We start from the raw sequence: 27,463 nt of genomic DNA on the forward strand, positions 1-27,463 counted from the left end.
CCTCGTGTGGGGTATTCATCTTCGGATATCTCCCCTCCTCCGGGCCCGGAGTTTGAGGATGCCTACAGGTCGTTCTCTTCTTGTAAATCCCATGTCTCCTTGGATCAGGAGGCCTCGACTTCATCAAGTCTGTCTCAGCGTCCTGTCTTGGCGGACCAGCTGTCTTTTTCATCTTTTCTACGGCAGATGGCGAATGACTCGGGTTCCCGCTACTCCAAGGAGTACCTTGGTACCATGCATCTGCCTCATCCTCCTGCTGAGTCTCTTCGCCTGCCTCTCCACAAGCTCATCGACCAAACCTTCATGCGTTGTTTTGAAACGCCGTACTCCATTCCTGCCGTTCTTGGCAAACTGGATGCCTGGTATCGCACGGTGTATCATAAGGGGTTTGAGGGCTCCCAGCTCTCCCATCAGTCACTGTTGGTCGAGTCCTCTCTCAAGCGATCTCATCCGTCCCAGGTGTATGCCTCGGTGCCACCGGGCCGAGAGGGGAGGACCATGGATAAGTTCGGGAGGCGCATCTACCAGAACTCGATGATGGCTTCCCGAGTTCTCAATTACACCTTCCATTTTGCCACCTATTTGGAGTTCTTCCTTCCAGTGCTTCGGAAGTTTATGCCTTACATCGAATCTCAAGCTCGTTTTGAATTCAAGGAGGTCATCGCCTCGCTGTCCCAGCTGCGTCTTCAATTGATGCACTTGAGCTCTCGGCACGAGCTTCCGCCTGTTCTGTGGCCATGCGTCGCTTGGCATGGCTTCGAACCATTGACATGGACCCGAACCTCCAGGACAGGCTGGCCAACGTCCCATGTGCAGGTGCGGATTTGTTTGATGAGTCTATTGAGACCGTGACGAAGAAGCTGTCGGACCATGAAAAGTCATTCCAGTCCATCCTTCGTCCCAAGCCTAAACCTGCTCAGTCTCGACCTTCTCGACCGCCCTTGATATATCAGCGGCATTACACTCCCAGGCAGGCTCCTGCTGCGAGGCAACCAGCAAAGAGACAGCCGCCGCAGAAATCTCAACAACAACCTCAGCCGTCTGCTGTTCCCAAGGCTCCTCAGCCTTTTTGACTCTCTTGTCGGGAGCATAACCAACACCGTTCTGCTATCCCCTGTCTTTCCAATTGGGGTCGCCTCCATCAGATTTCGCATGCTGACCCTAGCTTCTTTCTACCCCCTCCTCGAGCAGAACGACTGGTTATGCTCTCTGGATCTCAAGGAGGCCTACACTCACATTCTCATTCATCCAGTCTCTTGCAAATTCCTCAGATTTCGGGTGGGACATCTGCATCTGCAGTATCGAGTGCTTCCCTTCGACCTGTCCTCGTCTCCCAGAGACTTCACAAAGTGTCTGGTGGTGGTGACTGCTGCACTCCGGAACCATGGTCTTCATGGCTCATCAAAGCCGCCTCGGCTCCAGGGGTCATCTTGGCGACCCAAAGGACTATTTGGTTCCTGCAGAGTCTGGAGTTCGAGATCAACTTCCCAAAATCTCATCTTCAACCGACCCAGTCTCTTCCCTTCATCGGGGCGGTTCTCAATACTATTCAACTCAGTGCATTCCTTCCTCCTCAGCTTCTGGATGCTCTGCTTCATCTCTGCCAGTCAGTGTCTTCTCGCCAGTCCATCTCAGCGAGACACATGATGGTTCTCCTGGGCCACATGGCCTCTACAGTTCATGTGACTCCTTTTGCCAGACTTCACCTCAGAATTCCTCAGTGGACCCTGGCTTCTCAATGGACACTGGTGTCAGATCCTTTGACTCGTCACATCCTGGCCACTCCTGCTCTTCAGCAGTCTCTACGTTGGTGGATGATCTCTTCAAATCTATCCAGAGGTTTGCTGTTTCACACTCCTCCCCACCAGAAGGTTCTCACGACCGATTCCTCGAGCTATGCTTGGGGGGCTCATCTGGACGGTCTTCTGGACCAGTGCGGACTGGCTGTGCCATATCAATCTTCTGGAACTCAGGGCGATTTTCAATGCTCTTCAGGCTTTTCAACATCTGCTTCACGACCTGGTGGTCCTCATTCGCACGGACAATCAGGTCGCCATGTATTATGTCAACAAGCAGGGGGGCACGGGATCGGCCTCCCTCTGCCAGGAAGCTCTCAGAGTCTGGGATTGGGCGATTCGCCACAACACCTTCCTCAAAGCTGTCTACATTCAGGGGGCGGACAATGCCTTGGCGGACAACTTAAGTCGTCTCCTCCAGCCTCACGAATGGACTCTCCATTCCAAGCCCCTTCATCAGATCTTCTCTCAGTGGGGGATGCCTCAGATAGACCTCTTTGCGGCTCCCCACAACTTTAAACTGCCTCAATTCTGCTCCAGGATCTACACTCCTCATCGCCTCGAGGCAGATGCCTTTCTTCTGGACTGGAGGAATCTCTTTCTATATGTGTTTCCTCTCATTCAAAAGACTCTGGTCAAGCTGAAGTCAGACCATGCCACCATGATTCTGATAGCTCCTCAGTGGCCCAGACAGCCTTGGTACTCCCTTCTACTTCAACTCAGCAGCAGGGAGCCATTCCTTCTTCCAGTGTTTCCTTCACTGCTTACTCAGCATCAAGGATCTCTGCTCCATCCCAACCTGCAGTCTCTCCACCTGACAGCTTGGTTCCTCTCAACGTAACTCCCCTCCAGTTTTCCAAAGCGGTGAGGGAAGTGTTGGAGGCCTCCAGGAAGCCTGCTACTAGACAATGCTACTCCCAAAAATGGACTAGATTTTCTACCTGGTGTGTTTCTAATCGTAAGGAGCCTCAACGAGCCTCCCTATCTTCTGTATTGGACTATCTTCTACACCTGTCTCATTCTGGCCTCAAGTCTACATCGATACGAGTCCATCTGAGTGCAATTGCGGCTTTCCATCAGCCTCTGCAAGGGAAACCTCTCTCTGCTCATCCTGTGGTTTCCAGATTTATGAAAGGACTTTTCCAAGTCAATCCTCCTCTCAAACCTCCTCCAGTGGTTTGGGATCTCAATGTTGTCCTTTCTCAACTTATGAAACCTCCTTTTGAGCCTCTCAACAAGGCTCCGCTGAAGTTTCTCACTTGGAAAGTGGTTTTTCTTGTTGCCCTCACTTCTGCCCGCAGAGTCAGTGAGCTTCAGGCCTTAGTGGCGGATCCACCTTTCACAGTATTCCATCATGACAAGGTGGTCCTTCGCACGCATTCCTGCCTAAAGTGGTCTCTGAATTTCATCTCAACCAATCCATAGTTCTTCCTGTGTTTTTTCCAAAGCCTCATTCTCATCCTGGAGAATCAGCTCTTCATACTCTGGATTGTAAACGTGCTTTGGCTTTTTACCTGGATTGCACCAAACCACACAGAACTGCTCCTCAACTTTTCGTCTCCTTTGATCCGAACAAGTTGGGACGACCTGTCTCGAAGCGTACCATCTCCAACTGGATGGCGGCTTGCATCTCTTTCTGCTATTCCCAGGCTGGATTACCCCTTCCCTGTAAAGTCACAGCCCATAAGGTCAGAGCAATGGCGGCCTCTGTAGCCTTCCTCAGATCGACACCGATTGAGGAGATTTGTAAGGCTGCCACTTGGTCCTCGGTTCATACCTTCACCTCTCACTATTGTCTGGATGCTTTCTCCAGACGGGATGGACAATTTGGCCAAACAATATTACAAAATTTATTCTCCTAAGTTGCCAACTCTCCCACCATCCCATTGAGGTTAGCTTGGAGGTCACCCACTAGTGAGAATACCTGCCTGCTTGTCCTGGGATAAAGCAATGTTACTTACCGTAACAGTTGTTATCCAGGGACAGCAGGCAGCTATTCTCGCATCCCACCCACCTCCCCTGGGTTGGCTTCTCTGCTAGCTATCTGAACTGAGGAGACACGCCCGGTGCATTGGGCGGGAAGGCACTCGCGCATGCGCGGTGCGGGCATCTCAAAACTTCTGAAGTTTCTTCAAGCAAGTATGCTTGTGAGATGTCCGCATCGGGGCTCTGTCGGATGACATCACCCACTAGTGAGAATAGCTGCCTGCTGTCCCTGGATAACAGCTGTTACGGTAAGTAACATTGCTTTTTACTCTTTTGGGATCTTGCTAGGTACTTGTGGCCTGGATTGGCCACTGTTAGAAACAGGGTATGTATGGACTGACACAAAAAAGCCTTCCAATTACCAGGAATGTAGAACACTTCAAAGGTCAGGAGATATAAGCCAACTTGTATGTCACTTAAGTGTTTGGAAAAAAAATAAAAAAGGAGTGGGGGAAGTTGTTGCTGAGGAAAACAAGTCTTAGGGCAAATTAAGAAATATCTTAGGAGTAGCCTAGTATTTAATGAAGTGGACTTTAAACCAAGAGACATATGTTCAAATTCCACTTTAAATCTTTAAGAAATCACAGGGCTAAGAAGAAAACCCTATTATTCTACAAACATCGGATGTTTTTATTTTAGAGATATTGGTCTTCCTGTCTCCCTCATTTTTTTGCGAGCTTTCTGTAGGCTTTTCAGTCTTTCTTTCTGATAAGTATTTTACCTGTTTCCTCAATCTCTGCCTTGCAGTTCCCACATGGCTAAAAAGAGGATCGTGCTGTGCTTTGACAGTTTGTCGCTGGCTTTCCTCTTTCCACAGTTCACTCTTCCCCCATCTCTCGGTGAGTACCACTGAACCTGTGATTAGCTCCAAGAGCTGATTTGCCACTGGAAATTTGCCAGGCAGCATGGACACTACAGTCTTGTGGCAGATAGTAGGCCATCTAGAATCTGCACATCATTTTAACCTGATTTGTATATAAGGCTGCTCAATCCAGTTTTTTTCTTGAAGAAATCTGTCTTACATTTCCATTCAAGTGGTGAGTTGATACAACAACATTATCATCTTGTGAAGAAAATGGAAATTAGGCACACCCACATAGAATATTTTGCTATCCTCAAAATGCAATATGGCATATCCATTTAAAAAAACGGGTACAAGTGGATCGATTTTTCATGCTATCTAAAATTACAAAGACTAGGGAACACTCAATGAAGTTACAGGGAAATACTTTTAAAACCAATAGGAGGAAAAAAAAATTTCACTCAGAGAATGGTTAAGCTCTGGAATGCATTGCCAGAGGTTGTGGTAAGAGTGGATTTTAAAAAAGGTTTGGACAATTTTCTGGAGGAAAAGTCCGTAGCCTGTTATTGAGAAAGACACGGGGGAAGCCACTGCTTGCCCTGGATCGGTAGCATGGAATGTTGCTACTCCTTTGGTTTTGGCTAGGTACTAAGGACCTGGATTGGCCACAGTGAGAACGGGCTACTGGGCTTGATGGACCATTGGTCTGACCCAGTAATGTTCTTAAGTGTTGACTGGTTACTTTCTGAATGTAAAGTACAAAAAATATTTGCAACTAGTGAAAACATTACAGCATTAGAGAAAAAGTATTTCACTATTTTCTATTTCACTTTTGCTGGGTTTCAATCTTTTGAGTTCCTAACTTTATAACTTCATAAAATCCTCTATACATGCAAAGACCTCGGAGGAGAGAGGCAACAGCCCCAAAGACCCACTCTGTTTTAGTGACCATTTTTAGTGCATCCAGACCTAAGTCTCTGAAAGAAATTGCTTTTCTAATATGTATTGGGCTCATAACCAAACCAAAAATATGTCTAAAAACCTGCCCAAGTCAGTACTTGGGCGACCTAAAAGATATGTCGTCCAAGTGCCGCTAATCAAAATGGGTTTTCAGATGTATTCAGAGACTTTTTTTTTTTTTTTTTAGGCCTCTGAATCCTGCTGTGCACCCAGAGCTGAAAGAGGCATATTTGAAGGAGTGATGAGGGTAGGACATGGGCCGACCTAGATTTAGTCATACTGCAGGGATAATCGAAAGTTTTACGAGGCTGCCTGGACGGAACTTATGCGTTGTGACTTAAGTGATCCTAAAAATAGGTTTAAGGGATAGATTCAGATTGGTTTGCCACTGAGCTGATCACAGCAAGGGAATCTCCCTGCTGTGATCAGTTTAACGGCCGCTACAGGGAACCCATCCATACCCCCACACCCCTGTGAAGATTACAGCAGGAGGGAAGGCCAGTCCCTCCTGCTGGAACCCCCGAAGCCGCCCCACCCTCACCCCCGAATGTCCATGGCAGGAGGAGTGGACAATTCCTCCTGTCGACACATCCAGCAGCAGGAGGGATGCTCAATCCCTCCTGCCGGACCCCCCCCTTCCCCCGAAGACAGGGTGGAGGCAGGAGGAATTGGGAACTCCTCCTGCCAACATTCGGGGGTTCCAGCACAAAGGACTGACCCCTCCCACGTCTAAAAGGTCTTGTTCTGGGTGTTTGGAACTTGGATGAAGTTTTGGTCAAGAATCTGGTATAAAGATAGATGTAGTGGCGGTCTGGGCGATTAAATGCCTGGACATACAGGTAGACTATTTTCAAAAAGAAATACATTTTGGACGTACTTTTCAAGAATGGACATTTTCCTGATGCCGACTTTGGGTAACTAGTGCCTTAGGCCAAAAGCGGACTTTTTTTATTATGCCTCTCCACGCGTTTGCTTGTTGTTGTTGCTTTGTATCAGAAATACCGATGAGATGATGCTTGTATAGTACAGAGCTCATCCATCTCTATTTCTATTTACTGGGTAATAAACATAATCCATCAGTTCTGGACTTATCTGGTTGAAATCGATGTAAGAAAATTAACAGGTAAGATCAAATTTTCTAGTTTCATCATTTTTTGTGTCTTTTAATTCTTTAATAAAGAAAAAATAAACCCTTTGATAAAGTTCTTCAAGTCTAACTTCCTTATCTTCTGAGATCATTCACGAGCTGTGCATCCTGCATCCATACATTTGCTGGTGTTTTTTTAGCTATGGTGACATCAATTGAGTAGCCCATATTGCCAAGTCAAACCATGCCACTCTATTCATTCATATGCCAGCTGTCATGGCTCCCGTTCCTTCTAGTTTACCTGCTTCCTAATAGGAAGGGGTTTTGAGTTTAGCTCATACCATTTCAGTTTTGCTCAATGGTTAGAACCAAAGAATTTAACTTTGAATTGTTTCTGCTTCTATGTGTGCTTGCAGATGAAAAGTGAAGATATGATTGCAGAATTCTCTCAGGCTGTCGACTGGTAAGTGACAGGGGCAAAAGGCCCACAGTTTCAAAATAACGCATTTTTTTTATTTAAGACTTTTTTTTTTTTTTTTTTTTTTGAAACATCCATAATATGAGAGCATAAGCTATCCTTAGACAAGCAGGCAGTTTTTCATTTTCTGCAGAATAAAGACAAAGTATCTCTTGTTTCTCTGTCGAGTTGCCTTCCTGTTTATATCTTTTTTATGAACTTCAAGTATTTCAAGTTTCTTTCTGTTCTTTACTTTTCTTTTGAAAACAAACGAAGAAGGAAAGTAGAAAGGAAAAGAAGTTTTGGACTTTTCAAACTTCTCTCAATGTTCAGCAGCCTTCACATTCAGCCTTGTTTCTACTCTACCCCAGCTCGCCCTCTCCGACTGTATCTGACTCTGGGGCTAAAGATTATAAGAAGATATACACCATTGATTAATGTCAAAGTTTTCTTCTTTGTTTCTTTTTCTTTATTTCTGACTTCCAGCGACTGGGACTTGCTGGTACCGGTAGACATCGATATCTCCATCTACTTGCATTGGTGGCTTATTATCATCGAGTCTATTTAATGTATGCCTTTCTGTAACTGATGTTTCAACCACGATGCATCGCAGTGGATAGTGCTCTGCCAATTACCGTATTTTCGCAGATATAACGCGCGCGTTATACGTGATTTTACGTACCGCGCATACCCCTCGCGCGTTATATGCCTGAGCGCGGTATACAAAAGTTTTTAAACATAGTTCCCACCCCGCCCGACGCCCGATTCACCCCCCCAGCAGGACCGCTCGCACCCCCACCCCGAACGACCGCTCGCACGCGCTCCCACCCGCACCCGCATCCACGATCGGAGCAAGAGGGAGCCCAAGCCCTCTTGCCCGGCCGACTCCCCGACGTCCGATACATCCCCCCCCCCGGCAGGACCACTCGCACCCTCACCCCGAAGGACCGCCGACTCCCCAACAATATCGGGCCAGGAGGGAGCCCAAACCCTCCTGGCCACGGCGACCCCCTAACCCCACCCCGCACTACATTACGGGCAGGAGGGATCCCAGGCCCTCCTGCCCTCGACGCAAACCCCCTCCCCCCAACGACCGCCCCCCCCAAGAACCTCCGCCCGTCCCCCAGCCGACCCGCGACCCCCCTGGCCGACCCCCACGACACCCCCACCCGCCTTCCCCGTACTTTGTGTAGTTGGGCCAGAAGGGAGCCCAAACCCTCCTGGCCACGGCGACCCCCTAACCCCACCCCGCACTACATTACGGGCAGGAGGGATCCCAGGCCCTCCTGCCCTCGACGCAAACCCCCCTCCCCCCCAGCCGACCCGCGACCCCCCTGGCCGACCCCCACGACCCCCCCACCCCCCTTCCCCGTACCTTTGGAAGTTGGCCGGACAGACGGGAGCCAAACCCGCCTGTCCGGCAGGCAGCCAACGAAGGAATGAGGCCGGATTGGCCCATCCGTCCTAAAGCTCCGCCTACTGGTGGGGCCTAAGGCGCGTGGGCCAATCAGAATAGGCCCTGGAGCCTTAGGTCCCACCTGGGGGCGCGGCCTGAGGCACATGGGCCAAACCCGACCATGTGTCTCAGGCCGCGCCCCCAGGTGGGACCTAAGGCTCCAGGGCCTATTCTGATTGGCCCACGCGCCTTAGGCCCCACCAGTAGGCGGAGCTTTAGGACGGATGGGCCAATCCGGCCTCATTCCTTCGTTGGCTGCCTGCCGGACAGGCGGGTTTGGCTCCCGTCTGTCCGGCCAACTTCCAAAGGTACGGGGAAGGGGGGTGGGGGGGTCGTGGGGGTCGGCCAGGGGGGTCGCGGGTCGGCTGGGGGGGAGGGGGGTTTGCGTCGAGGGCAGGAGGGCCTGGGATCCCTCCTGCCCGTAATGTAGTGCGGGGTGGGGTTAGGGGGTCGCCGTGGCCAGGAGGATTTGGGCTCCCTCCTGGCCCAATATTGTCGGGGAGTCGGCGGCCCTTCGGGGTGGGGGGGCGAGTGGTCCTGCCGAGGGGGGAGAAGAATCGGACGTCGAGGGGGGGCATCAGGCTTTCAGGATGGGGACAGGACTTCAAGGGGGGACAGGCAGATCTTCAAGGGGGACAGGCAGACCTTCAAGGGGGACAGGACTTCAAGGGGGGACAGGCAGACCTTCAAGGGGGGACAGGCAGACCTTCAAGGGGGGACAGGACTTCAAGGGGGACAGGCACGGAGAGGCGGGGCAGTGCACCGAAAGTCAGGGCGGGTGAACGGTGAGTCGGGGCAACCAGAGGAGAGTCGGGGCAGTGCACCGAAAGTCAGGGTGAGTCGGGGCAACCAGAGGAGAGTCGGGGCAGTGCACCGAAAGTCAGGGTGAGTCGGGGCAACCAGATGAGAGTCGGGGAGGGCGAAAGGAGAGTCGGGGTGGCCAGAGGAGAGTCGGGGTGGCCAGAGGAGAGTCGGGCAGCATGCGCGTTATATGCCTGAGCGCGGTATAGAAAAGTTTTTGTACATATCATCGTGATTTCTGCGCGCTATACCCATGTGCGCGTTTTACAATGGTGCGCGTTATATCCGCGAAAATACGGTAAGTATTGAGTCCATTTGATGCATGGCTTTCTGGGCGATTTCTGAAGTGCATCATCTTTTCAGGCACTCACACTTCATCACCTGTGGCACTTTCAGTACCACTTGATGTTATGTGGTCATGGTGCCTCCTTTTCATTGATGAACATCGATACAGATTGTCATTTTGAAGTGCAGCATGCTGCATCGATGCTGATCCATGCTAAATGTAGCACATTCAACAACTGTACCTTCTCTAGGTTCTTGCATCAATGAACATCAAGCCTTATTGCAATATTTTGTTGCAGTAAGTCTTTTCTTCTACACTGCGACTTATACACCGATAGTACCGGTCTCTGTGGATAACACCCGTTACAGGGACGTAACTATACTTTATTGTCCAAAAGTTATTTCTCATAAAATAAGGATTAGCTTTTAATTATGTAGCATGAGACTGTATATTTGTGCAATGTTTACATTTTTTGGTAAATGAATTCATTAATTCGTTCATAATGTCATGGGCAATTTTTCTATCTGGAAAATACGAGTGCTTGATTTTGCATTTCTCAAAACTGTGAATTTGTGTCTGCAGAGATAACGTACTGTTTCCTCACAGCAAAAATGTTATTAAATATTCAGAGCTGAGAGAAAAACCATAGGACCATTTTTTCTTTTCAAATTGTTGTACACAGAATCAACCCCTCACCTCTTAAGGCAGGGGTGTCCAACCTGCGGCCCGAGGGTCACATGCGACTCCATGAAGTATTTTGTGCGGCCCCGGTCAAGAGCGATGCAGTGTTTTCCTCTGCTGACCCCAGGTGTTTGCCGGCTCCCTCCTCTGTCTTGCTGCAGCGTTTGCGCGGCCCCAGAAACATTTTTTTCGGCCAATGCAGCCCAGGGAAGCCAAAAGGTTGGACACCCCTTTCTTAAGGGCTAGATGAAAATGAGTGAGCTACAGAAGACAGTATTTTAAGTTTTAACTATTTAAGTTTTTCATGTGTGGACCTGGCTGATAGTCTTAAGGTTTGTTTGAGTGTTTTATTTTTTTTTAGATATTGTGTTTAACCATATCAGTTAACATGGATATTTAAGCAAATGCAAGAATGCATATGCTGTAACAGGGGTGTCCAACCTTGGGCCTTTGCCAAGTCTGGTTTTCAGGATTTCCCAAATGAATATACATGAAATCTATTTGCATACAATAGAAGCAGTGCATGCAAATAGATCTCATGCAAATTCATTGGGGAAATCCTGAAAACCTGACTGGATTGCAGCCCTCAAGGACCGATGTTGGACAACCCTGTGCTATAATGTTGTTTTGGTTATATAAAACTATTTAAATTGTTGTTAAGGTAATGATTATTTTTCTCCTTTCAATAAAGTACAGCAGAAAAATTGGCCAAGTATAAATGATTAACCTATTAAATTAGAGATAGTTTACCTCACAATAATTTCATAATTATTTATCTATGTATTTCTAATAGTATAACAGAATCAGTATTTTTTAAATATATAACTGTAAAACTAATTTGAAAAGCTGTTTTTCAAAAAATGAAACCTTCATCTGGTTGTAAATTTTAAGATTATATCAGCAAGAATGAGACTTTCTATAGAAAACCATGATTTAAATCAAGTCTTTCTGACTAGTGCTTTTAAATCAAATCCACTCTGTTTAGGATTCTTCTTTTTTTCTTCTTCTTCTTGTTTAGGTATTAAAGTTTCTGTTTCCCCATTGTTGTAATTCTTATGTCTTCCTACCCACCCACTCACTCACCCACCCATCCCTAGTTAGTGGAAGGGGTCCTTTTACTAAGGAGCGCCAACCATTTTAGTGTGCGCTAAACTCTAGGATATAATGGACATGTTGGAGTTTAGCACGCGCTAAAACAGCTAGCACACCTTAGTAAAAGGACTCCTAAATGTTGCTTAATTTTGTCCCGAAGTTTTCATGTTCTTTTTTTTTTTTTTTCCTTGTAACATTTTCTTTTTTATTTCCTTTCAGTTATGATTCTTTGAATCTGTATATTTCAAAATACAATGGCCATGTATTTTATTGATTGTAGGACAGGCTGTTCCCTGCGAGCTTTTGCCTGGCATCCTCATACAAGCAAATTTGCAGTAGCACTACTTGATGACTCTATCCGAGTATACAATGTTAACAGGTAGGCAAGGCATGTGCTGTTTGCTTTAACCCCTTAAATAGTCAAAGTAAAGGTAACTCGGGTACATCATCCAAATTGTTTGGGGAGGGTATCTAAATACTAGAGTGCTGCTGGGCAGGATTGAGATGCACTGGCAAAGCTGTATGCGTGGGTCTTTAATGGAAAAGCAGGAACTGTTGCAGAGTAGGAATAAGGTGACCTAACAACTGTGGGGGGGGGGGAGAATAATCTCATTTCTAGAGAAGTAGAGGATGGTGTATAATGTGTATAGGGCTCCATTTTAGTGTGGATGCTGCAAGCAGAAATTGAGAGAGTTTGGCAGAATTAAAGATTGAAAGGTTATATGCCGTCTTTATTCAGTTGGGAATGATTTGGGTTTATTAAAACTCATCCCATTTCCTTGTTTTTCCTTTAAAACTTAGTTGATATAAGCAATATGTTTCCCCTTTTAGTGGGCTTGTAAAGGATTGTTTATTTGTATTATTTGTTGTAATGGAAATTTGTCTGGAAACCTTTTTTTCCTTGATATCTTTATGATATTGTAAATATATTAAATTCAAATTAAAAAAGAAAGGTTATATGCCTGCCTGCATTATGTCTACCTGTAATCAGTATCGTCTGCTTCTGATTTAGTTAAGTGACCAGCACATCAAATACAATACAGCACAAAGGGCTTCAGTGAACAAGGACTTGTTTTTATTGACCTAACACGAGCCGAGCCGTATTTCGGCTGAAGCAAAACAGGACCAAGAGATGCTCTCTGTGCTCAGGCTGATTCCTGAAGTTTGGTAATAGTATTTTGCTTATTGGTCAACCCCTGATGCAGACGTTGTATGCCGCAACATGGCTCATGTTGGGTCAATAAAGACAAGTCCCTGTTCACTGAGGCCCTTTGTGCGTTTTTTGCTGTATTCTGATTTAATTCAGCCATATAATGAATACTAATGGTTTATAAAAAGACATCTAAAGTTTTACTTTTTCTTCCCCCCCCCAGTACAACAATTCCTACCCTAAAGCACCGGTTACAGAAAAATGTGGCAGCTATGGCATGGAAACCGTTGTGTGCATCTTTGCTGACAGTAGCCTGTCAGAGCTGCATTCTAGTCTGGCACGTGGACCCCACCTCCCTCTCCACAAGGTAACATGTCAGAAGGCAGGCAGCTCTTGGAATGTCATGTTCTAACATGTGGAATTAAGGATTAGGATATGGACAGAGCTTTGTGCTGTATAAAACTTCTGGACTAATTGTTATTATAAAAACAGAAAAAAAGGAAAACCTGTTTAGCTATATCCTTGAGAGAATTGTTTAGAAAGAAATACAGCTTATAAGCCTTTTATCCCAGGACAAGCAGGCAGCATATTCTTGACTGAGGGTGACGGCACCGACGGAGCCCCGGTACGGACAATTTTAGAGTGATTGCACTCTAAGAACTTAGAAAGTTCTAGCTAGGCCGCACCACGCGTGCGCGAGTGCCTTCCCGCCCGACAGAGGCGCGCGGTCCCCAGTTTCTTAGTTTCCGCGGAGCTAAGAAGACGCGTGTTTCCAACGGCTGATGGACTCTCTTTTTTCGCCTTCCCGCTCGCGTAATTTTTCTTGTGAATTTATTCACTTTTTCTTCTTTTCTTATTTTCCTTTAAAAAAAAAAAAGTATTTTTTTAGACTTTTTTCGGTCGGCCCCGGCGGGGCCTGTTGGCACCATCGAAGCCTCGGGCTTCGATTTTGCTACTGCCGTTTTTCCCTTCATGCCCCCTTCTCCGGGTTTTAAGAAATGTCAGCGGTGTGCACGCCCTATTTCTTTATCCGACCCGCACAAGTGGTGTCTTCAGTGTTTGGGTCCGGACCATAGGGCAGAAACGTGCACCCGCTGTAGTTCTCTTCAAAAGAGAACTTTGATGAACCGCCAAATTCAGCAGCGGATTCTTTTCGGTGCCGCTATGGAAGTTCCACCGGCGTCGACTCCGGCGACTTCCTCCAAATCGGCACCGGTAGTTTCGACACCGCAAGAGGTCTTTTCGGTGTCGCACCCTTCAGGTAAGCCGGCTAAGAAGCCATCCCCTTCTGTTCTTGGCCCGCCAGTCGAACAAGCAGTGAGCCAAGTCCTGCAGACTGCGCGCCGGCCCTGCAAATGCTCCGCTCCCATAGAAGTCACTGCCTCTTCATCGGCATCGACTTCGCCTGAGCGTCGAGCGGCACCGCAGGTACCGAGCAAGAAAAAAGCGGTACCGGTGCCATCGGGACCGTCTCTGGATGAGCGTATAGCATCCATCCTTCAGGTCCAGCTTCAGGAGCAATTGCAACACCTGCTCCCGGCTCTGCTAACTCCGAACCTTCCAGTGTCGGTACACACTGAGCCTGCAGTACCGATAGTCGACCAGCCTATGTTGTCGGCATCGACGTTATCGGCACCGCTTAAATCTGCCTCTTCCATTTCTATGCCTGTCTTATCGGCAGAGCCAAAGTCTCTTCGACATACGGCTAACTCGGCCTCTGATCCGGTACCGCTCTCTGACACCCGTCCCGTTTTACAGTCACCAGGTACGGTGTCGATGCGTTCAGGCAAATCGGTACGCAAAACCAGGCATACCGAATCCTCTACCCCTTTGTCTCAGGGCCGTCTCCCATCGATACGAGACCCTGATTTATGGGATGACTCCGATGATCCCCTCGGTACCGAAGAGGATTTTTCATCGGATGAGGCTGACCCATCGGTGCAGGATCCTGCTAGTAAGCCAGAGCACTCTTCCTTCACCAAATTTCTTAGGGAAATGTCAGACACCCTTTCTCTTCCCTTGGAATCTGATTCTAAGAAGTCAAAAGCATTCTTGGAGGCTTTGGATTTTGAACAACCTCCCAAAGAATTTTTAAAGTTACCCCTTCATGATATATTAAGGGAAACTTTTTACAAAAATTTGGAAACTCCTCTCACTATTCCAGGAGCTCCAAGGAAGTTGGAATCACTTTATAAAGTTATTCCTATCCCAGGGTTTGACAAACCTCAGCTTCCACATGAATCTTTGCTGGTGGAGTCAACCCTCAAAAAATCTGCAGGCTCTAGTGTATATGCCTCTGTCCCTCCTGGCAGAGAAGGCAAGGCCATGGATAAATTTGGTAAACGACTTTACCAAAATGCTATGTTGGCCAACCGTTCAGGTAACTATGCGTTTCACTTTTCCTTTTACCTGAAACATCTTATCCAGCAGATGGCCACTTTTCAGAAATTTATTCCTGACCGCAAGCTTTCTGCTTTTCAACAATGCACTGCCAGTCTCTTGCAACTCAGGAAGTTTATGGTCCGTTCCATCTATGACACTTTTGAACTGACCTCCCGAGCTACTGCTATGGCTGTAGCGATGAGACGATTGGCGTGGCTTCGCGTCTCAGACCTTGATGTGAGCCACCAGGACCAACTTGCCAATGCTCCCTGCATGGGGGATGAGCTGTTTGGTGAATCTCTGGATACCACCACTCAGAAACTTTCTGCTCATGAGACAAGTCTTGAGTGTGTGCCTCCTACAGTTTTAGGACCTGATTTGCTAACCCCCCTCTTTTACGAATGCATAGTGTGGGTTTTAGCTCCAGCATTCATAGGAATTCTATGAGCATCGAAGCAGTTACCGCCACTGCCAGTACTAAAACCCACACTATGTGTTTGTAAAAGAGGGGGTAAGTTTTTACATAAAGATATAGAAGTGTACTGATGTACATTTATTGACATCTATTCCGCCTTAACCTTTCAGTTCTAGTCGGATTACGCTCCTGATGCCCATTTAAATCACGCTACCATGGGCCTGATCTTAATTCAGCTCAAAGTCATCCTGAAAACCCCTCCTTTTGCACTCTATCTAATTTCTTCATCTTTCCAGCACTCCATGATGAAACTCCCATTCGCTCAAATTTTACTAGTGCTATGCCTCACCAACCTCGTAGCAATTCAAAACACACCGCCCACCAACAGTAACACACCGCCCACCAACAGTAACATCTCCTCATGGCACCGCAACCAACAAAGACTTAAAGCCCCAAATCCTTCCACTACACCCGAGGAACATTATGGACCAAAACCCCATCCCCATACTCTGGAACAAATGGAATACCAATAACAGACAGAGAAACCCCCCCCCCCCTTCAAGAACTACACCAGTCTAAAGCTTATTAAACATGTAGAAAAATCAAACAATGATAAAATCGCATGTACACTAACGCAAGATCAGTGGTAAATAAGCTATTCCTCCTAAATTAGCTAATCGCAACAAATGTTAACCATGTCGAACTTTACGAATGTAGAGATGATGCGGTATACAAACCTAAGGTTTAGATTAGATTAGATTAGAAATGGCCTAGTGCTGTCATTCATCACAGAAACATGGCTAAAAGAACCAAATAGCCCAGAACTTCCCTACAAGGATACAACATCATTGCTAGGAAACCCAAGAGAGGAGGAGGCCTAGCAATAATCTACAAAAACACATATACCATCACAGAGACTAATTCTGCTAACCATCCAGATCTGGAATACATAGCATTCAAACTAGAGGACAAGCCCAACTCCACGTTGAGGAATCCTACTGATCTATAGACCACCAAACTCCCAATCAAGCACAACCTGCCTCGTGAATCAGGCACAGACAAAGATGTCATCAAACTCAAAATACTGTTCGAAGAATGTCAAATCATGATCATTCCCTCAGGCCCCACACATGAAAAAGGTCACACCCTCGACTTACTCGCATTCACCCCCCTCTTACCTCAGACATCAAATGGTCTCTGGTCCCCTGGTCAGGCCACTACCTCCTCAACTTCAACCTGAATCTCACAACGGGAAACCTGAACAACAAAACTATCAGAGAGGAAAAATTAGTATGCGGAAAAACAAACCCAGATCTCTTCTGGAACAGAGTTATGGAATCTCTGACTTCCCCCTCAGAATGTACAACAGCAATGCTAGCAAGCTGGAATAACTCAATCACTAATACACTAGACACTCTAACCTCCATACACCCTCACAAAATAAAAAAACAAAACCTCTCCCTGGTTTACTGAGACTCTACGAACTGAAAAACCACAGTGCAGATGACTAGAAAGAGCATGGCGAAAGAGCAAATCTCGGAACCACAGAACACAGTGAAGAGCAGCAATAAACACATCTCCAGAAGCCAAGAAAAATTATTACACCAACAAAGTTGGAACCAAAACTCTAAACAACAAAAAACTATTTCACCTGGTACGACAACTAACAGCACATCTGAAACAGGACACCTCAGGAAGCCTCAACAAAGCTACTACCCAAGATCCTGCAGATTTCTTTCTCAATAAAATCAAACCGTTCAGACGTGGCCAAAATGACCACCACCCAAGTATTATCTTCCTATACACCTGAGCGACCCTTAGAACCTAGTAATGCAGATCAAACGTGGACCTCCTTTACATCCTTATCAATCTCGGAGACAGAAAAACTGAAATCCAAATTATCCACAGACTGCAGCCCCCTGGATAACTATTATGTTGAGTCAAAGAAGAGGTGTTATAATTGGCAGGTAATTCTAGTTTCAGAGAAGGGTTAAAAGCAGCTTTCCTTAGCACCATCCCAGCTCAGAACTTGTGAGTTATGTCCAACCAGCAGATAAAGACAGAGAAATAAAATAGCTGTATGATTTGCCCCTCAGGAGCACACTGCAGGCTTAAATAGTCAGTATTTCTCTGTCTCCAGTGGATGGATGATGGGCTTGCCTTGTAGCCCCTGAACTGGTCCAGTGGAATAGCTTTCAAACTGGTTGGTGACCTGAGCTTCAGTTGAGCTGAGAAGGGTATCTTTATATAAAATTTGGACTCCACTCAACAAATCTTTAGAAAGGCTCTATTTTACCTGGAGCCTAGGATAGAGCTCGGAGATATCTGAGCTTCCTAACACTCCCCATCCCTTTTCTTTCTCCCCTGTCCTGTATATTTCCACAGAGGATTTTCAGCTGAGCATAAGGTGCAACTCAGATAATCCTGACTACTTCACCTTTTTCTCTCATTCCTTCCCTTGAAGGAGGAGGATATCTGACGCTAGTAGTCCTTTTTTTTCTCTACATTTTTGTTTGTTTGTTTCAGTATAGATGTGCTGATTTTTGATTTTTCAAGCATTTATGCACTGCTTCCACATAGGCTATGCCCAAGTTTTATCCAGCATCTCCTGGAATTGAGATATGGTGACCTACTCTGTAATGGTAGTATGAGAGGGACTTAATGTTGCTGTTGGAGGCTAAGGTATTGGTCAGCTCTCTTTGAAGTTTCCATTTTTATTCTCCAAAGGTTTACCCTTTTCCAAATTATTTAAGAACACTACATGGTCATGTATACCTCAAAATCCATTGCTTTATCAGTCAGGATTACCCTTTTTTATCCTGTAAGCCAATTAGGTAAGCTGTTTTCTTTTTTTCATATCTAAGCCTGTATGATGCCCTTAAGGGCAAATCATATAGAGCTATTTTATTTCTCTGTCTCCATTCACTGGTCAACGGATAAAACCACAAGTTCTTAACTGTTCTGGTGGAGCTAAAGGAAAGAAAATTAGCAGGTAAGATCTAATTTCTCCATCTGCTGTGTTTTTTTGGCAATGAATCTGCGTTTTGGAATAGTTTAGAATGTAAACATTAACATACTGACTCTCTCTTTTCTTTCCATCTGATACACTTTCACTTGTTTTCTCCTTTATTCTCATTTTTTCCCTAATATGCCTTACTTTCCTCTCCTGCCTCATTTTATCCTATTGTCCCTTCTCTCCTTCTTCCTTTATCTACCTACTCTTTTTGCCATTTCCCTCCATCATACTTTGTTCTGCTCTAGGCCATCTTCTGGCTGTGCTCAGGTGCTGTCTCATCCAGGTCACAGCCCCATAACTAGTCTAGCCTGGTCTCCTGCTGGAGAAATGTTGCTGTCCGCATCTCCTGTTGATACCTCCATGCTGGTGGGTAAAACTTTATTACTACATGTTCTTCATAAATTTAGCATAAAGCAAGAGGAAGTTGGGTAGCAGAAATCCATAGATCTGCTGCTTCTAAGTAGCAACCAAGTTTTTCCTCTGCACTGGTACTTAAAGGCAAGAACAGCAAAATGCCTTGTCCTCTTGGTATTCTAGTTCATTTCCCAAGTCAATCCTGGGGTTTACCATCTTGCCAGTTTTTAGGATATCCACAATGAATATGTATGAAAATTTGGATATAACAAAAGACAATGTATACAAATCAAATTCATGCATATTCATTGTGAATATCCTGAAAACCTGATTGGCAAAGGGGTACTCCAGAACCAAATTAGGAAACACTATTTTCTTTAGCACTCTCCAGACCAGTAGAGGTTAATCTTTACGAATGGGTATATATCCAATCATGACCAGCAGGTGGAGACTGAAAACAAAACTTTGGGACAGTATATACTATCCTCCCTTCTCTATTTCCCTCAGTCTTCTTTCAGTCTCCAGCAGGTGTTGAGTGATCTGTACCCATCTCCCTTGGTAGGGCTGTTGGAATTTGTTTAGGGGGTTTCTAGTCCCTGTTTTTGGCCGGACAGAGCTTGGGCGGGCCCTGTTTGGGGGTCCGTCCGACCTCGGGGGTGTCAAACCCGGCGGGTCTCGAGCGGGGTCCCTCCCCCCACTTCCTCCACCTCCCCACATTTTTTTAGAGGAGCCTCAGCAGTAAGCCTTGCCCCCTAAATCAAGCAAGGCATATTGCTTCGAGAGCCTGTGGAGTCTGTTCTGTAAAAAAAAAAAAAAAAAATCCTGAGGTAGTGCCGGTCTGAAGGGTTGTTTCCCTTTAAGAAAACTGTATTTTACTGTATTTTTTCATCTAACCGGCACTTTTTTCTAGCTAGGTCGCGTATGGAGCAATTGTGCCCTCCTCCGGGGGAGGGGGACACAATTAGGTCCAGCCGCGAGGCACTCGCGGCCGGCCTGAACTCGGCGGTTTGGGTCGGTGAGGTGGTGGAGCTCCGTCGGCAGCGGCTGCAGGCGCCCAGAGCTCCCCGCCGATGGTGCCTCGCGAGTCGGCTGGGAGCAGTGGGGAAGCCCGGTCTTCCCCAACCGCCCACGGAGGGATTCGCCGAAGGATTCCCTCTCAGCTGATTTTTTGACAGCTGATGCCGACTTGCCTGTTTTAGCGGCTGGGACTGTTCAGCCTTCTCAGCCGCTACAGGCCATGGAGGGAGCATTTTTGGCGGGATCTTCGCCATTTTCTCTGTCTGGCCCCCTCCATTTTGTCTGCAACCTCAGGTGACCTTCCCCCTGTATTGCAAACACAGGGGCAGGTTTCAGCGGGGACCCCTGCTGGGGCAGGGAGTCCCTGGGGACCCCCAGGGGTTTTTTGTCCCCAATTTAATTTCTTTCTTTGTGCAGACAATTGGGGGTCCCACGTGCACCTGGGGGGCTTCGGGGGTGGTTTTCCCTCCGCGCCCCCTATGGCTTGCCTCCCTCTTTTCGTTTGGCGTCCCCTCTTCCTCCTCCCTCATCCAAGCGCCCGCGGGGGGGCTTGGATTGCGAATTGGTGGTCGGAGGAGCGTGTTGGCATGGTTGAGGACCTGGCTGCTTTGGTGGGCTTCCAGGATCCTCTAGAGGGGACGCCCGCTGGCAGCGGGGCGGCGGTTTTCCCGTCTTCCAGAGCAGATGCGTCCGTGGTGCGCTTTTTATTCAGAGGGATGAGCTTTTAGACCTGATGTAGCAGGTCTCCTTGGTGCTGCATTTTCGAAGTTGCGCCACCGGAGACCCCGCGTATGGGGGCCCCTCTGCTTCAGGGGGTCTGTCCTGTTTCCCGCTCTTTTCCTGTGCATCAGGATTTTCGGGATTTTGTGTTGGCGCAGTGGCCTACGGGCACCGTTTCGTTTTGGTGTGCGCCTTGGCTCATGGGTATCCCATCCCGGAGGGGGATAGGGCTACCTTCATTACGCCAATGGGGGACGCGGTGGTCTCGGCACTTCCTAAGCGGCATACCGTGCCTGTTATGGACGGATCTGCGCTTAGGGTCTCTGAGGAGCATGCGTTTGAGACACTTCTTCAGTATAATTTTGATGTCTCTGCCTTGGGGGTCCCGGCAGCTATTTGTGTGGGGCTGGTGGCTCGCACCGTGTTTCGGTGGTCTGCGCATGTCCTGGATCGTGAGTCTGATGACTGGTTCTTAGTGGATCTGGAGGTGGTGAAGTTTGAGATGACTGCCTCGTTCCTCTCGGTTGTTCTTTGTGACTTGGTGCTGCTAAGTCTGGGTCTTTTGGTGGCCGCACGCTGTACCTTGTGGCTTCGCGCTTGGTCGGCGGTTGCCGCGCCCAAAACTGAACTTCCCAAAATTTCCCTTTCGGGGGTTGTTTTTTGTTTATAGAGGACTTAGATCCGGTGGTTCAGACTCTGACGGACCCGGAGGTGCCCCGTCTGCCTGAGGACCGTGCCCGCCCGGCTTCTCGGGTTGGCATTGCCCGGGGGCGTCTGCGGGAATTTCGCAAGTTTCGCCTGGGGCATGGGACTGCTTCTTTCCAGGCTTCCGGGTTTTCCCCGGGGTCGGTTGGCTTAGCGCATGCAGTCTTTTTCAGGGGGCCCGTCGGGGGGCTGGGAGTTTCCCCCCCGGTTCCCCTGCTGCCCGTCCTGCGCGATGTCTCTTTGCCGGCGCCCCCTTTTGGTTCCCAGGGGTGCCCGGCTTCGCAATTTGTTTCCAAAGTGGGCCAAGATCACGTCCGATCAGTGGGTCCTGGTGGTGGTGCGGGACGGTTATGTACTTGAATTTTATCCGCTCTCTGCCGGATCATATCTAGCCTTTCCATGTCAGGTGGCATGGGAGACGCTAGCCTTTCGCCAGACCCTTCAGCACTTGCTAGATCTCTAAGCAGTTGTCCGGTGTCCCCTCAGGAGTGCGGTATCGGCTGGTACGCCATTTCCTTTATGGGGCCCTAAAGGGAGGGGACCTTTCGGCCCATCCTTGGTTTAACCTGAGATCGGCAGGACTCTCAGAATTCCCTTTTATTCGCATGGACACACTGCAGTCTGTCCTTCTGGCGGTTCAGCCGGGGGAGTTCCTGACTTCTCTCGCTCTGGCGGAGGCCTGCTTGCCTGTTTCCATTCGGGCCGCTCCTCAGCTCTTTCTTTGCTTGGCGATATTGGGTCTGCACTATCAGTTCTGGGTGCTTCCCTTGGGCCTGGCCACGACTCCCCGGACGTTCGCCAAGTTGATGGTGGTCGTCACGGTGGCATTGCAGTCAGAGGGCATTCTGGTGCACCCCTTCTGGAATGACTGGTTGTTTCGGGCGAAGTCGTTGCAGGAGAGCGCCCGAGTTACGGCTCGAGTGGTTGAGTTTCTCCGGTCGCTGGGCTGGGTGGTCAACCTTTCCAAGAGTCGGTTGGTCCCCGCGCAGTATCTGGAGTACCTTGGAGTTCTGTTCGACGCCTCCTTGGGGAAGGTCTTCCTTCCAGGGCCCGGGTAAGCAAATTTGCAATCTCAGATTCGCCTTCTTTTGGCGTCCCGGTGTCCTCGGGCGCAGGTTTTCCTCCAAGTCTTGGGGTCGATGGCAGCATTCCTGGATGTTGTGTGGTGGGCCCACATGTCTCTTCAGTATGCTCGGCTCCTTAGATGGTCACCCCAGTGGCTCAGTTTGGAGGTCCCTGTCCCTCTGTGTGGCTTGACGCGCTGCAGTCTTCTTTGGTGGCTCCAGACCTCTCTTCTGGTCCAGAGGATGAGTCTGGACCTATCGCAGTGGACGGTGCTTCTCTCGGTTGCCAATCTCCTCGGTTGGGGGGGCTCAGTGTCTAGGGGCACCTGGTCCATGGAGGAGGCATCCTGGTCAATCAACATGTTGGAGACCAGAGCCGTCCCTCTGGCGCTATTAGCCTTCCGCTCCCGCTTGAGGGGCAAGTCGGTCAGAGTCCGGTCTGACAATGCCACAGCGGTGGCTTATGTCAATCGTTGAGGCACCAAGAGCGCTCAGGTGGCGGAGGAGGCGGCTCGGCTCATGCTTTGGGGCGGAGTCACGCCTTCTGGACCTCTCGGCCTCTCACATGGCCGGGGTAGAGGTTGTTCAGGCGAACTTCCTCAGTCACATCTTAGATCACAGAAAGTGGTGTCTCAGCCCTGTGGCTCTTCAGTGGATAATGCCGGCTTGGGGTCAGTCCCTGTTGGACCTGTCGGCCTCGAGTGGCAAGGCCAAGGTGTTCCGCTTCTTCAGTCGTCGCAGGGATGGACTGGCCGAGGGTCTGGATGCTCTGGTTCAACCATGGCCAACAGAGGGGCTGTTGTGCAGGTTCCCTCCGTGGCCATTAGTGGGCAGAGTTCTTCTCCGCATTGTTCGCCATCCGGGTCTGGGGGTTCTGGTGGCTCCGGATTGGCCTCGACATCCGTGATACGCAGATCTGGTGACACTCTGGTGGTGGATCCTTTTCCTCTGCCTCCCTTGGACGACCTTCTGACGCAGGGTCCCATTCCCATGTTCGACCCATCTCTCTTCTGTCTTACGGCTTGGTGTTTGAAAGGGGTCGCCTTGGTAAGAAGGGGTATTCAGATAGGGTGATTTCTACACTCTTGGGGTCCTGGAGGCTTTCTACCTCTCAGGCTTCTGTGTGGATTTGGCACTTCTTTGAGGGGTGGTGCCAGGTGCGGGGAGTGGTCTCTCTTCGCGTTTCTGTGCCTAACTTCTTAGAGTTCTTGCAAGATGGCATGGATAGAGGTCTGGCTTCGGCTTCTCTCCGGGTTCAGCTTGTGGCCTTGTCAGCCTTTCGGGGGTTTGTGACGGGTCAGCGTTTGACAGCCATTCCCGATGTGATTCGCTTTTTGCGGGCGGCCAAGGTGCTCAGGCCTCCCGTGCGGTCCTCTATTCCCTCTTGGAATCTCAGTCTGGTTCTCTCTATTCTGATGCACCCGCCCTTCGAACCGTTGGGCGGCTGCTCTTTGAAGGACCTTCCTCTGAAGACGGTCTTTTTGGTGGACATTTCTTCCGCTAGGCGTGTTTCTGAGCTACATGCTTTCTCTTGTAGGGCTCCCTTCTTGGAGTTTTCTAGGGAGCAGGTTGTCTTGAGGCCTGTTCCTTCCTTTTCTGCCAATAGTGGTTTTTCCTTTTCATGTCAATCAATCTGTGGTCCTCCCGGTCTTGGGTAGTTGGGAGGGCTCTTCTGAGCAAAGTCAGCTGAGCATGTTGGATGTTGGTCGGGTCCTTCGCTCTTATGTGCACCGGACCCAGGAGATTAGGAAATAAAATCATCTCTTTGTCCTTCTGACTGGTCCTCTTTGGGGGGCTGGCGCTTCTAGGGCTACTATTGCATGCTAGATCAAGGAGACTTTTGCTTCCGCTTCTCTGCTGGGGCAGCAGCCCGTTCCGGAGTTTCTCAAAGCTCATTCTACTCGGGGTCAGGCGGCTTCTTGGGCTGAGTCGTCGCTCGTGCCTCCAGTGGACATTTGTACGGCTGCGGTTTGGTCTTCCTTGTATTCCTTTGTCAGACTCTTTCGGGTAGATGTTCTGGCGCGTCAGGACGCGGTGTTCGGTGTGTGTGTGTTCTGGTGTCGGCCCTTCGGGGGTCCCGCCCGTGTGAGGGACTGCTTTGGTACATCCCATTCGTAAAGATTAACCTCTACTGGTCTGGAGAGTGCTAAAGAAGGAGAAATTAGGTTCTTACCTGCTAATTTACTTTCTTTTAGCTTCTCCAGACCAGTAGAGGTCCCCACCCTGTCTATTGTTGTTGTGCTTGGGGCTGTTTCGCGGGCAGTTTTTGTTTTTTGCTGCGGGTTCTAGTATTTTTCTAGGGCCGGGGAGAATTAAAGAACAGCGGCTGTGGCTCGGCTGGCTTAGCTGGCGAGCTGTGGGGACATTTTCCTTCTGGTATTTCTCCTCTGCATTTTCCAACAGCATTTGGGTATGTTATTTGTTACTCCTGTTCGGAGTATTGTTTTCTTTCTGTTTTCCAGTTCTTGGTTCTGCTTGGCTATTCGGCAGACTGAGGGAAATAGAGAAGGGAGGATAGTATATACTGTCCCAAAGTTTTGTTTTCAGTCTCCACCTGCTGGTCATGATTGGATATATACCCATTCGTAAAGATTAACCTCTACTGGTCTGGAGAAGCTAAAAGAAAGTAAATTAGCAGGTAAGAACCTAATTTCTCCCTAGTTGACCAGCTCTTGTAATGCATATTGGGATCTGTTAGTAAATATTACATTCTGTCCATTATAATTGTCTGAAACAGTGAAAGATGCATAATTGTCTCATGTGACTGCTCCCATCCATGGATACTACTTGCACATCAAATACCTTGATATTACCATATTTCTATACCATATGCTTTTGTCAAGATAACTAATGGACTGTAGTGAGATTACATAGGCAGGCCACAAAACAAAGAATATCTTGGTATCGTGGGTGGATTGTGAGCTTGCTGGGATAGACAGAAAAAGTAGAGTACCTGAATGTAAAAACCACTTTGATGATCGTGCAAAGGTCAGTATATAAGTATCTTTAACCAACTAAAATATAAACATCTGAATGTTTCTAAATAAATGGCTTCCATGCATTCAGCATATAATTTTATTTCAAAATGTCATTTCTATTTTAGTCAATTTCAGATGAAGAGAGTGGTCAAATAGTATAATTATATGGCACAAATGTTCAAATGATATGTCAAATGGTGGGCACGTAAGAAATGGGATCGAGTTCAATGTTCTTTGGGATTGAGGGAGTGCATATTAGCGTTGGAGATCCAGCATAAAAATAGCCCAGATCCCAAGATAATTTGTTTTGTTGAAAAAGGCCTGTTTGAACCTGCATCATTGTAGTAGTTGCATGACATAACAATTTAACTCTCTGTTAGGAGTCTGAGTTGAGTTCGCACATTTTCACCAACTCCAACTCCGGTAATCCAAAAATTGCTTCCAACCCCACAACTTCAATTCCACAGCCCTGATCTAATATGCTCTCTTCTATACTCCCAAAATATTCTAGCTGTCATGTTTTGTACCATCTATAAAGAGTGAACTAATTTTTAGTAACCCATCTTGTACAATATTTCTTTTACATCAGGTCTGGGATGTGTCCACTGAGAATTGTGTGCCATTGCAACGAGTTGGAGGGGGTGGTGTTACATACCTGGCCTGGTCACCAGATGGAAGCAAGGTGCTGGCAGCCACACCCTCAGGTGTCTTCAGGTAACATGGCTCTATTAAATGCAAGTTGCTTTCCTGAGTTTTGAGCTCTTTGCTTTGCAAAAAGTTTGCAGGCTGCTCCATTATATTTAAAGTGTCCCTCCTATAATAGGTTACTGTATATACTTGAATATAAACCGACCCAAAGATAAACTGAGGTAACCTCCCCCTCCCAAAAAAAGAAGGAAAAAAGGTTGACTTGAATATAAACCAGGGGGGGGGGGTTAATTTTCAAGTGCCCTGCCCTGCCAGGCTCTGCACCCTGTTCCCTCTCCCAATTTCTTGCAGGCTATGAATATCAGTTATGTTTCTTTCGAATGTTCAGCTTACATTTAGGTCTCCTTTTACTAAGCTGCAATAATGGTTTTAGCTCATGCTGACTTGCCACGTACGTTAGACCTTAACGCCAGCATTGAGCTGGCATTAGTTCTAACCGCATAGCACGGGTTTAGCGTGCGCTAAAAATGCTATCGCAGCTTAGTAAAAGGAGCCCTTAGTCTTTTTTTTTGCTTTGTGCATTTAGTTTCTGCACAAGGAAAAGAGGTTGCAAAGATCAGTCTGGGATTTTCTCTGTCTCTCCTTTATTTCATTAGATCAATTGTCTTTTTTTCTGCAGGGTGTGGGAGGCTCAAATGTGGACCTGTGAGCGTTGGCCCACACTTAAAGGCCGTTGTCAGGTCAGAAATAAAGCTCTAGCTCTCTGGAATTCCACTGTTGTATTCCCATGTACACACTTTTCTTGTTAATTCTTCTGGTTTTAAAGATCTCATAAGCACCTCTCTTCTCATCCATCTCCTTTTGAGGAGGCTTCTTGAACAGAATGCCCATGTTGCTAGAAAGATATTTTGTAGCCTGAGGGTCTTGCCAGCAGCCTGAACAACCAATTTTGGGTTCCCTGCACTGATTATTATGATATTGTTGACCTTGCTTTACAGCTGTTTTTATTACACATCTCTGTTTTGCAGAATGCCATAGATAAATTAGTGTTCTAGGTGGGATAAAGTGGCTCCTTTTCTGAAATTGCTTTGTTGGCGCCTGTTTTCCTGCTAAAATACAGTTTTAAGCTGTCTTTGTGTACAACATAAAAGCATAAGAATTGCCAAACTGGGACAGACTGAAGGTCCATCAAGCCCAGTATCCTGTTTCCAACAGTGGCCAACCCAGGTCCCAAGTACCTAGCTAGATCCCAAGTAATAAAACACATTCTATGCTACTTATCCTAGGAATAAGCAGTGGATTTCCCCAAGCCATCTCAAGCCTTTTACCCAGGGCCAAAGGAACTTTTGACAGAGTAATGCAGTGCGTTGTTCCACCACTTTGAAATAGGATGATTAGCTCTCACCTCAGTGTTTTGGTCATGGTTTTGAAAACATAGCTTTTTATAAATTTGGGGGGTAACAAAGGGCAGCTTGGTGACTATTACAGTGTATTTTTAATCTAAACTTGTAATTTTATTTTATAAATTATATTTTTGTTTTAGTGTGTATATTTTCCTGACATTTTGTAAACCACATTGAGCTCAAAGAGGGAGTGGAATTTTAAAGCAT

The 27,463-nt window shown here is 47.5% G+C and overlaps 1 protein-coding gene across 2 annotated transcripts in view; it reads left to right on the forward strand.

Annotated features, from left to right (window-relative positions):
- Positions 1-27,463, forward strand: part of AAAS (aladin WD repeat nucleoporin) — a 106,819-nt gene that overhangs the window by 29,061 nt on the left and 50,295 nt on the right. For both annotated transcript variants that reach the window (XM_033939387.1, XM_033939388.1), the window contains exons 5-11: positions 4,530-4,621; positions 7,048-7,094; positions 11,685-11,783; positions 12,778-12,921; positions 18,613-18,733; positions 25,795-25,919; positions 26,533-26,593. In XM_033939387.1, the coding sequence (XP_033795278.1) occupies positions 4,530-4,621; positions 7,048-7,094; positions 11,685-11,783; positions 12,778-12,921; positions 18,613-18,733; positions 25,795-25,919; positions 26,533-26,593 (689 nt within the window). The remainder of the gene's footprint in view (positions 1-4,529; positions 4,622-7,047; positions 7,095-11,684; positions 11,784-12,777; positions 12,922-18,612; positions 18,734-25,794; positions 25,920-26,532; positions 26,594-27,463) is intronic.

Source organism: Geotrypetes seraphini, chromosome 3, assembly GCF_902459505.1.
Source record: "Geotrypetes seraphini chromosome 3, aGeoSer1.1, whole genome shotgun sequence".
NCBI lineage: Eukaryota > Metazoa > Chordata > Amphibia > Gymnophiona > Dermophiidae > Geotrypetes > Geotrypetes seraphini.